The sequence below is a fragment of the Choristoneura fumiferana genome, chromosome 5 (genome assembly GCF_025370935.1).
Source record: "Choristoneura fumiferana chromosome 5, NRCan_CFum_1, whole genome shotgun sequence".
Lineage (NCBI taxonomy): Eukaryota > Metazoa > Arthropoda > Insecta > Lepidoptera > Tortricidae > Choristoneura > Choristoneura fumiferana.
In genome coordinates, this window is record NC_133476.1 from 4114307 (window position 1) to 4127000 (window position 12694).

A 12694-nucleotide genomic window follows, 5' to 3' on the forward strand; every position below is an offset into this window, starting at 1 on the left:
TCGGACTAAGTTGGACATCATTATCGCTACACGTAACCACTCAATAAAAAGTTATTTTCCAGCTCCAGACACCTCACAAGAAACGTCCTAGAGGCCAATTACCGCTTAACCAGCGGTAAAACAAGTTATTACCTATAGAGACCTCAGGGCATTAAAATGGCAGGAATGTCACTGTTTAGTTCCGCTGAGCGATTCTATTACAGTCACGGACCATTGGCTGCATTCAAAGCCGATGTTAACGTTTTGTGCATACTTGTAGATTGATCGGATGGCAAACGATCTGCAAAACAAGTACCTGTGTAGTAAACTGGTGTTGGAACCACAAAGATCACAATCATCATTATCAACTGGGAAAGCTCCATTGTTGAATAAAGGCATATCTATTAAAGACAACTAACCGCTTGCACCAGTTGAAAGAAAGAAAACATTAATTCGTGACAGAAAAGTAGGTGGAATGGAATGGATGGAGTTGCACGCAACTCGCGATGTTGTCAGCACACCTAGTGGGAGGCCTATCATTTTCGCCTTCCAGTTTGTTGTTGCCTTTCTTCCCAACGGTTATCCTTTCCTTCAGCGATGTAGCACGCCCATCGCCACTTCAACCTGTATAGTCTTCGGCTATGTCGATGGCTTGAGTTGTTTGGCGAATTTTCGTATTCCGGATTCTATCGCGCAATGAAACTCCGAGCATTACAGGATTATTGTTAATTTTATTTGATATGCAATGAGTTAGGTTAGGTTACGTTTATTGTATAAAACGATGGTAAAGTTTTTTTTTCGAATAAATTTAATTACATAACATCAAATGTTATCATTATTATTTTATTATGTTGTACTTATATTTAATATTATACATCGGATGGACACAGATTAACAGAATAAGAAAATAAATCTTAAGCTACCATCAGGCCATCTCATGGGATGGAACTAGTTTCTGTCAAATATTTCTAACGACTGAAACAGTGCAGGGTCTTTTGGAAACCAAGTCTACAATTGGGTAGATCCCTGGGTAAAAAAAAACTGTTTTAGTCCGCCAATTAAATTATTAGAAAAATTGACAATCAAATATAAAATAACAAACATGAACCGCATCAAAGTTTGGGAGAGGGGTCCCGTGACGTCACTTCTTGGTAAAATGTGTGCGTTTAAAGTAAGAGCTGAGGTCAACAAAGTTGCGTGCAAAGGGACTACAGTTTGTGATTTCAGAATCGAAATCACAAACGTTTTCTTTACTACAGCGCACCTTACCTTAACTTTCCGTATGGTCACGTAACGACACGGAGTGCGTTGCACCGTTGACTCAGCCTTTCTCCGTCTAGAGGCCGTCTGGCTTGCCGCTGATAACCACGAATTGGTCGGTTACGTAAAATTTGTCTTATTTCCTTATTTGTATCAGTTACTGATTTGAGCGAGTTTATTGCCTTTTTTGACCCTCGACCTCGACACAAAAAGAGGGATGTTTTAAGTTTGACGCCAATGTCTATCAGTCTGTTTGCCTGTGGCATCGTAGCTCTCAAACTAATGAACCGAAATTGATGCGTTTTTAGGTGAAAGCAAGTGTGCTTCTTAGCTATGGTTGATAAAAATTGGTTCAGCTGTTTTCGAAATATTGAACTTTGAAATTGAAATGACAATGTCGAGGGTCTCTAATTTGGTTAGGTTAGGTTATTGTCGATGATATGACAGTGCAAGAAATTTTAGACTATCTAGGTATCTTCGTATCTAATGCGGTTACAAAATATGTATGAAAAAGCGATACAGCGGCATGGCTTTTCACAGCCCGCATTTCACAGGACTTATTTAGGCAGGTATCAAAAATTTGATCGGCCATACTTCCTGCGTTCACACACAATATCATGACGTTCGTTTCTCAGTAACTACTTTATTCAGCTACTTTCGCACGAAACGGGCACGTTTGAAGCAAAAACTTCCATGTCGTTACAGACGTAGCTATAGCAACAGTGAATGCTCCCACGTCATGAGACAATGGGGCTGCGACGTCACCTAACAGCTGCCCGCCTAAAATGTCAGACAGGTATCGTATAACTGAGCTGATAATTCCACGGTGACCCCGAAACGAAAAGAGGTTGTGTAAGTATGACGAAGATGAAGCGGAGAGTGAGTTTGTTTTATGTAACACAACACTATGGTGAGTGGGGCCAAATTTATATTATTTGATGTTGTTTCAAAATGTTTTTCTTCTCAATGAGTCTCTCTCTCATAGTCAAAAATACCATAAACGGGACTTATCACGCTATTTTTACACGAGTAATATTTAACTCGACGTTTCGGCAACGTTAAAGTTGCCGTGGTCACGAGTAGACTGAAGTGTGGGGTGTCAAGTCTGCCTAGCAGCGCGAGTTCTTCGAACTACCCGCACTTGATCACTAATAGTACCGGCACTCGTATCACGAACTACCCGCACTTGGTCACTTTTATTAGTCACCCTATCACACCGACACACAACACTAACAACGTCCGATCGTCCCTCCGAACATTCATCCCGACGCTGACACTCACTCGCCGAGTCTCTCTCTATCACACAAGCCTAGTATAACTAGGACAAATGCTGACTGGCATACCTAATAAATTTGTTTGCCACTCGGCCGTAGTTCATAATGCGTGTTCAACATCAATATGGCAACTTTCAATAGCAAGTAGAGCCCATCTAGGCAGATAATAAACCGTTTAATAAACATAAAGTACGACTGGTTCCTAGACGGTATAATAAGCACGCCTTAGTGGCTGGTCTGGAACATACCGGTTGGTATGGTATAATATGACTTGTATCAAAGATGAATGCAAACGCTACATGCGAAGGACCACCGGCTTTGTAAGTAGCGCATACTAACATGTTGATTTTGTGTTAAGTATTTAATGTTTTCTTGTCTTTTGTATTTTGTTTGGCGGAAAAAGCTTCCGATGACAACTTGAAGATTAACGTTTTTTTATGAGATTCTACGACTGAGGCATCACAAAAGTCAAAGTCAAAAAGTCAAAATATCTTTATTCAATTTAGGCTATAACAAGTACTTACGAATGTCAAAAAAAAATCTACCACCGGTTCGGAAAAACCTCTGTTGAGAAGGATCCGGCAAGAAAATCAACGAGGTACAATTTCTAAACTAAGCACCAGATTATATTGGGCAAATAAATAGAGTAGGTACAATCGCGTTTCATTGTAGAATCGTTTCGCTGCGAATGCCCTATGAAGAATTGCCAGAGAAATCAAAAAAGATTGTGTATTGTATTGACCCTATGACGTACGCTATCGCTCGAGCATTTTACTGCCAGACATTTTGACAACCACTAAATCCTAGATTAGCCTAGATTCTAAAGTAAGCGATAGCTAATTCCTTCTCAGACATCTTAAATCGTATATTGTACGATGACGAGTATGAAAGCCACTTACTGGCTTACCGTTGGGAGTTAGCTCTGGAATATTCCACTTCTAATAAAGTAGTTAAACGGCGCACAAATCTGCCTGAGGATGCTCTTTGAAGTCATATCACATTTTAAGTAGGCATTGAAATAGTACTTTAACAAAAGAACAAGGGCTAGCTATACAGTGTTGGTATAGTTTTTGAGACGTGTTTTGTGGAATTAGAAGAAGGCTCCTAGGCTAATACAAAACAACACGTATTGTGCAGCTATTCCCCAACTATAGTTACTAACACTAACGCCGCTGTAAATGAAATGCTGAACTCATTTGAATGGCCACGATCGTAATTAATTATTTCATCACTTCACATATGTCTATAGAGCTATTTGTACAGACATCGCGCGACAGCAGCTTGTATATTTTCAGTAGATGTTACTAAAAGTAATGTTAACTCAAGGAGATTTGTTCATTATAAGTATAACGAGAATCAAAATTCTTATAATGAACAAAATCAATTCAAATAACACAAGTATCGATATGTTTCAATAATAAAACGAATGAAAATTATGCCGACGCCAGGCGCAAAGATTTATTACATATATTTTATAGAGATCATAGAGCAGCACAATTGTGAATCCAATCTGTAACTAATGAACTAACACTTAGCGCAATATTGGGCTCTATCGCGGTGGCGCACAACCCAAACATTAATATCTAGAGACAAAACAATTATGATGAGAGAAATCTGTGCGCAGTCAATAAATCTTCGTCGTGTGTTGTACTGATGTTCTATTCCCGACTGACCTCAACCAAAGGTCGTCAGTCCTGCTTTCATTGCGACCTAGGCGTACAATGACAAGCGACCAACCATTTGGTTGGTTAAGAATAGAATATATCTATGATGAGCAATTAGTGACTTATCAAAATTTTACGTTGGTTTATTTACAAATTGAACAGCAATTGCATCTGAGGGAACTAGAGGTCTATGGGTGAGGCCTATGATTTCCACTGATGCATGTTGGAGCCGTATAGTCCAACAGTGGTCGTCATACGGCTGATATGACGACCACTATGATGTATGATGATGATGATTTCAAAATTGTAGCTAGCAACAACAATTTAGAAGGTTAGTGTTGGCCTCGGGGGACTCTAGAGCTGGCGTTTATCTCGCGCAAAGAATAGGGATAGCTATACAAAAAGGTAATGCGGCCTGCGTTCTGGGGTCCATGCCAGTGACGTCTCTTGACGACGTGTTTGTTTTAATAATTTAATTAATAATATTTTAAATCTGTTTTAAAGTAGGCAGTAAATAACAATAAAGCTATAGTTAGTATAGTTTTTTTTACTGCTTTATGGTGTGCAATAAAGAATATTTGTATTGTATTGTATTGTATTCGCACATCTCAGAAAAAAAAATTACGAGAGTTAAGGTAACTCGTTCGTTTACAATGCTAGCAACATTTTAATGTTTTTTTTTTCAAACCATATTCCCAGTCAAATTGATCATTGCTCATTGGTCGTTAAGTCTAATAAAGAAGGTTTAAATTATGCGAAGGTAGAACACGTTCTTTGAAGACTATGTTCCTACTATGTAGACTTATTAAAGAACGGCACGCTATGTCATGCATTTATTATACAACACTGTAAAATAATGTCAAAATGTAGAAGTTATTCATACACGCCGAGTTATACAAGCCAATAACCATTGTCCTACTTGGAAGTCTAAGTCTGAGAAAAGGAGACAATCTCAAGAAAATGCCCGAGGTTTTTGTTACAAAGCATACATTGTAATTTTCTCAGCTTTTTATCTCGAGGACTTACATACTCAAAGGAAACTAACAGTGGTTTTCCTGTTAGTGATTCACGTTTCAAATCACACCAGTCCTCTAAGTTCTCGTCCCATCCGGCCAATTACACCACGTGTGCAACCGTTTCTTGATTTCCACGCGTCTTAGCAATTTGAACTCTTGTGTTACGAATATCAAAAATCTTTGGTGAACGTGCACCTTTCTCTTGATTTTTTAGTCTAAAACTAGGTAGCGTTAGGTAATTTCACCCATTAAGTATACCATTATCATCATCTCGCGAAAGCTGAATTACTTAACAATCTATAATAACTCCAGCTATGTGAAGAAGAAAGTGGGCGGATTTGCATTGACGTTTTTTGCGAACGAATTCTGGTTTGAGTGAAAGTGGAAGATAGATTCGCATACGCGCTTGCATGAGAGAGCTATACAAAGACAGTAGAAATACTGATGCGAGTTCATAGCTCAATAAGCAATAATAGGCAATTGCAGTTTTCGACTTTACCCTCGTTCCTCAAAAGTTTATCGTTATCATTAAGTTTTTCCTTTAGTTTATTTCAGTTTACGAAACAAAGTCTAGTAAGTAGTTCTGTTGTCTATTTAATAATGTTCAAAGAACCGGTTTCTACCTCGTTTATCAGTTTTTTGCACTCTTTATTGCTACAAGATTAAATAACAGTTTTATGGTATCGTACAGGAGATGCGATAACAAATTTAATAAACATAAATGTCAAGAGATGATATTGTAGGTCGATTGTGTATGCCTGTGTAATTTCGTACAGAAGAGACGTTTATTTTAAATCGGTATTTTAAAATTATAGACTAAATTTTTGGTCTGCTTCCAATTTCACTTTTAGCCTTGGAGGAAACACTCCCTTTTTCGGAAAAAACCTTTCTTAGCTTATAGCATACCTGACCTTTCTTCGCTTATAGCATAAGAGAGCGGTTAGTAAACGACTTAGTATTTGTCGACCCAGAATGTACGACAGTAATGTATGTACTGATAGTTCCTGGCATCGTGTAGGTAATTTGCCATAAAGGCTAGAATTATCATGTCCTTCATTTTACTGTCGATCATACATAACGGGCCGACAATTACAAGTCATTCATTAACCATTAACCGCATCCGAGTAGAATAAACCAGAAACTATTGAAGCACCTGTTCGTGCAGCCAATTACTCTCAGAGATAATACTGTGTTTTGACAGTCATAGTCGGTCTTTTAGCGAATAACATCCCCAATACAAAACATTTTACCATGGCCATGTTACTCCTTTCAACGAGTGTGGTCACGAGTAGACCGTCGACCGCAGTTAATGTTCTTATATTATGATTATGCCAGAGTGGAGGGTACATAAGATACCTCTTGCGCGTTCTTCGCTTTGATGAAATTGTCACGCGGCTTTTGGTTTCCTCCAGTTACAGAATCCAGGCATGTCTCCGGCTTCTGGAGCAAAGCACCACGACACTCATGATAGACCTAATTACAACTTAAGCCCAGTTTAGATCTGTAAAAAAAAACGTACCATTTGCATTCGCTTTACGGCCTCGCAATATAACGCAACTTGCTCAATTTATCATACAGATCTAAACAGAAATGTTCTTTATACATTAGACAGGGGTTTTGCTTTAACTCTCCGAGGATACATCTAACCAACTGATCTTCATAAGTTGTTACGCTCTTGACAGAGTGGTCTTGCGTGATCGTCAGTTGGGGGTTGGGGATTGTGGTGAACCTCCATGACTGTCTTGGAAAAATAGTGTAGTAGTTGTTCTTTGTTTTTATAACATCCTTGGGAAGAGATGGGTATGGAACGTGTGAATATTGATCCAAAGATGTATAATCTGGTTGTCTCGTTCTACTGGTACATTGCTTCCTCATTACCAGAGTAGCACAACATCATTGACACATTGACAGATCTCGACCCTAAGCTAGAAAGCGACAGTGGTCTGCGCGAGCGCCGAACGCGGTCGTTGACCGGCGCGGGGAAAGTGAGTCTTTTAATTAGCCTACGGACTATGCGCCAGGAATTGTAGTTTAGTTTGGCAGCTTAGAGGGTCCCACCCAGAGGTGCCATTAATGCACGACCCATAATTGTCGTCCCAAAATGACAACAATGCGCGACTTGTTAAGTCAAACCCTCATGAAATTGCCAAAAGGGTTACAATATATTATTCTCTCCGGCTCCACAATTATAGGTCATACGTTAACCACATCACCACCCAGGACAATAGTTAGTCACTGTACGTAAACAAGAACATTCTTTAGTTTTTTTTTTTTGACATTCATAAGTGCTTGTTTTAGCCTAAATTGAATAATAGTACATTACTGCAGAGGCCGGGAAGTAGGGGGTTGCCGGCCAAGCAGATATAGACGGCCAAGCGTAGCGAGGCCGCATAGGGATGCGAGGCCGGCAACCCCAGATTCCGGCCGAGGCTTGTATAGTGCTTTTCTCAAACATTACATGAAATAAAAGTCTAGTCTGGTCGCCCTGTTGTGTGCGCGCGTGTCGCGCTGGCTGCTGGCGCGGCGGACAAGGGCGGTGGTGCTGGGCGTGGGCCGCGTGCGTGTCGCAGAGCGTGCGTTGAAACAAAAGACGGTCGCATTGCCGGCCAGCGGCCTGCAAGGTTGTATGAAATCTCTTTGCAGGCCGGTAGAGTGACCGCGCGCAGGCAGGCGAATCACAGCGCCTGCAGCGCGATACTTCTCAGCCTATTATTTGTAACACAACGTCAATATTCCATGTCATGTTTGAGAAAAGATATTTTGACTTGACTTGACTTGACTGTCACAGCATAACAAGACAAGTCAGGAGTTTAGAAGTCTAAGACTTTTTAGGGTTCCATAGTCAAATGGCAAAAAACGGAACCCTTATGGATTCGTCATGTATATCTGTCTGTCTGTCCGTCCGTATGTCACAGCCACTTTTTTCCGAAACTATAAGAACTATGTTGAAACTTGGTAAGTAGATGTATTCTGTGAACCGCATTAAGATTTTCACACATAAATAGAAAAAAACAATAAATTTTGGGGGTTCCCCATACTTAGAACTGAAACTCGATTTTTTTTTCATCAAACCCCTAGGTGTGTGTGGGGTCTTCAAAAATGATATTGAGGTTTCTAATATCATTTTTTTCTAAACTGAATAGTTTGCGCGAGGGACACTTCCAAAGTGGTTAAATGAGTGTCCCCCCCCTGTAACTTCTAAAATAACAGAATGATAAAACTAAAAAAAAATACTAAGTAAGTATGCAAACTTCCACCGAAAATTGGTTTGAACGAGATCTAGTAAGTAGTTTTTTTGTAATACATCATAAATCGAAAAGTAAAGGAAACTTTTATAATTATGTTACTTGCTGCTACGGAACCCTTGTTGGGCGAATCCGAGTCGCACTTGGCCGCTTTTTTTGTATTTCTACTTGCATATATGGTTGGAAGGATTACAGTTCATGGGGGACTTGTGTTTCTGATATGTGGCACTAGAAAATCATTATTTGGATTTTAGTCATACATTAACACCATTATGGTTACAAATTACCTATACTATGTCAATGAAATACAATTTATTTATAACTTGTTTGATAATTTTTAATTTGGCCTTAATATCAGAATCAGCAAACAATGCCTATCTCATTCTAAATATAAATAATATATTGTCTATGCAGCGTAATTGAAGACACATCCAATACTAAATAACTAAAATGAATGTGCTACTTTGCTTTTATAAACATAACAATAAAACAAGCGTGACAATAAACAGAGTCAGATCTACAATTTGGCCATTTTAGGATTGTAATGTCAAAGTCAACATATAACAATTTATTTGACTTTGGCACAATAATGGCAGATCCGACTCTGTGAATTTTCAAGGTCGAAAATATTAATAGTTTTACCAGTAAAACCATTATCCCACTCATATTATAAATGCGAAAGTTTATAAATCTGTTTGTTTGTTTGCTACTTCATCACGTCTAAACCAAACCTATTTAGATGAAATTTGGTATACAGATAGTTTGAGACCCGGAGGAAGACGTGGGATAGTTATTATTCTGGAAAATTGCATAGTTCCCGTGGGATAGCGTTAAACGAATTCTGCGGTTGCGGGTAACAGCTAGTCATAAATAAATGTGTTTATTGAATAAACATTTTCCAAAGTGCAACACAGGTCATACTGTAATAAATAACAATTAAAGTTAGCAAAACATCCTCAAACAACCACAAAATCATAACTAATATAATAAATGTAAATGTTTGTAAGTTTATCTTACTATCACACTGCACTTGAACAGCAAACTTTGAATGTAGGGTTAGCGGTCATCTTAGCCCATACCAATAAGTTTGACTGCTACGTGTGTCTGTCTGTGGCGTGGTGGAGTGGTTTTTTTAATTTGAAAATAGGTTTTTAGCTATGGTTCTTAAACAGGTCTCATCAAAATCGGTTCAGCCATTTTTTGAGATATTGTACTTTGAAGTGACCAAGTCGGAGTTTTCCAACTTTTTGTGGTTAAGGTTATTATTCAATCAAGTGAATACAGGTAGGGGAGAGATATATATCTTAACAAGAATTAGACAACTTTATCCCATGTATTTCTCCCCTGAATTTCTTATACATGAACATCTCCTTTGGTAACATGAGAATTTAACTCACATGTAAGTGTGAGCTGCATTAAGTTACAGTAATAATAACCAATGTGACTACTTTGAAAAAAATCTTGTATGTCAACAAAATTTACCCTTGAAACCTTTTAGCCAATGCAACCAAAGTTACTGCTCTGTCGCGCGGGGGATGATAGATGGAGCCAAAAAACGCTACACTGGAAACCCAAACTAAAAGTCGAAACGTAGGAAGACCACCAGCTAGATGAGCGGATGACACCCATAAGACCTGGACCAGATTCGCCGCATCTAGGTCAACATGGAAATCCATGGAAGAGACATAATGTCCAGCAGTGGACAAATATATGCTGAGAAGAAGAAGAAGAGAGTAAACTGTGAATTAGTATTTCATTAAATAAATTTACTAATGCCACACTGGCATACAAAATTTGTTTCTTGCGATACACTAAAACATTTTAGACATGTATTGGACACAAGAATGACAGCAAAATTAATTATTTTAAGATGACTAAACTACAGCATATGCTCTGATGTTTATTGTTGTAATAACTAGAACTTATTGCGCGTTAAATACAGAAATACAGTCCCGACCTTGCCGATCAGCTGACAAGCGCAATAACTTCTTTTGTTTAATATAGATTGTCCCAAAATCTGGGAAAAAGGAGTGTTATCACTTACCTCTTCTCTTCGCTTCAGCCACCTCCCGCACGGACTCTCCTCCAGGATTTCACTCTCATCTTCGGAATCTTCTCCGCTTTCGCGAGGCGACTTGCGCTCCTTTTCCAAGCTCCTTCCGCCCGACATAACACCGGTTTATCAACACCACAACGTTAACAGAACCACAACACAGTTGAATTATATCACACAAGAGTTTTCAAGACGAAAACACTAGATATATTTTCAAATATACCTTTTCTTGTAACCATAATATCCAAGGTTGCGTATCGAGACGTCACTGAAACATTGGAAACCATTATTCGTGCTCGACACTCGAGAGAAATGTTCGCTCGCTCGAATAATAACGATAGGTAACGTATCTACGACTAGCGGTAGCGCGGTTCGTGTGCGGTGAGCTTGCTCATGATAATTAAATAAATTCTTCACCGGTCTCGCTCCCGACGTATTTCTGTCCGACACAATATACTACCAACCATACCATCATGTCAAAGTTTTTTTTTTTATCAATTCCACAGACAATTTTCAGAGTTGCCAGCCGTTCTGCTGTTGAAAGAATCAATACCATGTTTTTTAAAAGATTACCCTAAAAACCATTTTACTAAAAACAAAACATATAAATGTTTTAATCATAGTATTGCCTTTAAATACCGCCACAAATATTGTTTTATAAGATGTAAGATTTAAATAATAGTTTCAAGCGCCATCTATGACATATCTGATAAGCTAACTTTGGCCCGCTAACTCCTCATGACATCATTCAGTTGTATGATATTACGCATAGATGGCGTTAAAATAAGAAACAAGTAACGTGAGCATTTTTTTTCATGAAAATTTGTTGCATGAATAATTGGTTTTAGATAATTTTATGCCATGTACATGTAAGTTTCACTACCTTTACAGGTGTACGCGCAGTTAAAAATAAAAATTTAAAACAAGGATAAAAGAAAGCCCATGGTTTTAATAGCCGCTGAAGATCGACCTTCACCCATCTGATAGGTACCCGGATGAGACATATTTTTAACAGAGTTCAAAAAAGGAGGAGGTTCTATGTTTGTATTTTTTTTTATGTATGTACACCGATTACTCAGTCAATTATTTGTAGACCCATTTTCAAAATTCTTTTTTATTCGAAGGGGAAGGGAGGGAGGGAATTCTTTTTTACTCTTCTGAGGTGGTCCCATTGTCACCAAGTCAAGATCTGATGATGGGATCCTAGGGAAATCGAGGGCAAACCTCAAGTTTTATAGGCAACCCCACGTTCCGGCCGAGGCTTGTATAGTGCTTTTCTCAAACATGACATGAAATAAAAAAAAAAACAAAAAACAGTAGTAGTCTGGTCGCCCTGTTGCGTGCGTGCGTGTCGCGCTGGCTGCTGGCGGGCGGCGGTGCTGGGTGTGGGCGTGCGCCGTGTCGCAGAGCGCGCGTTGAAGCAAAAGACGGTCGCATTGCCGGCCAGCGGCCTGCAAAGTTGTATGAAATCTCTTTGTAGGCCGCTAGACGCAGCGCGAGCCGCAGCGCCCTGCAGCGCCCGCAATATGCTTCTCGGCCTATTATTTGTAACACAACGTCAATATTTCATGTCATGTTTGAGAAAAAATTATTGCGTAGGTGGACTTGCAAAGAACACTTCTAGTCAAAAGTTGTCAATAGCTAACAGAAAAAACAAACCAAAAATAATGTTTAATGGTTAGAATTACTTACACCTCTCCATTTCTTCCGTGGATGTCGTAAGAGGCGACAAGGGATATAGGTTAAGGTATACTATACCGTAGGCGACAGGCTAGCAACCTGTCACTATTGTACCGTTTTTGTCAAACTTAAAACCTAAAATTGCCAAAAGTGGCTCCGAAGCCGTAACGTTTCGTGTACTCTGCCTACCCCATTTGGGCATACAGGCGTGATGTTGGTGTGTGTGTGTGCAATTACCTCACCGGTCCCTCGATAAACATTGAAAGTGTTAAGTACCTAATAGTAAAACCATTTAAACTACCCTCCTTATCACCGAAACTCAGTATTACAAAGTTGGTACGTCTGTTGGCCGTTAAAGCTAGAGATCTACTGTTATGGCCAGTTAGTTGCAGGTCCTGAGGGGTGGGCAGACTCTGTCATTTGAAAAGGTAATGGTGGGGGACTAGACGTCGTAAAATGCAAGGTGTAACAAGTACAGTCGAAAAAACTGAATCATACCTAGAATCTTTGTACTATGGGGTAT

At 39.2% G+C, this 12694-nt stretch overlaps 1 protein-coding gene across 1 annotated transcript in view; it reads right to left on the reverse strand.

Moving 5' to 3' along the window:
- Positions 1–10890, reverse strand: part of Madm (MLF1-adaptor molecule) — a 56532-nt gene extending 45642 nt beyond the window's left edge. The window contains 1 exon segment of the mRNA XM_074087548.1: positions 10483–10890. Within this exon segment, the coding sequence (XP_073943649.1) occupies positions 10483–10608 (126 nt within the window). The 5' untranslated portion in view covers positions 10609–10890.
- Between the last annotated feature and the right edge of the window lie 1804 nt (positions 10891–12694).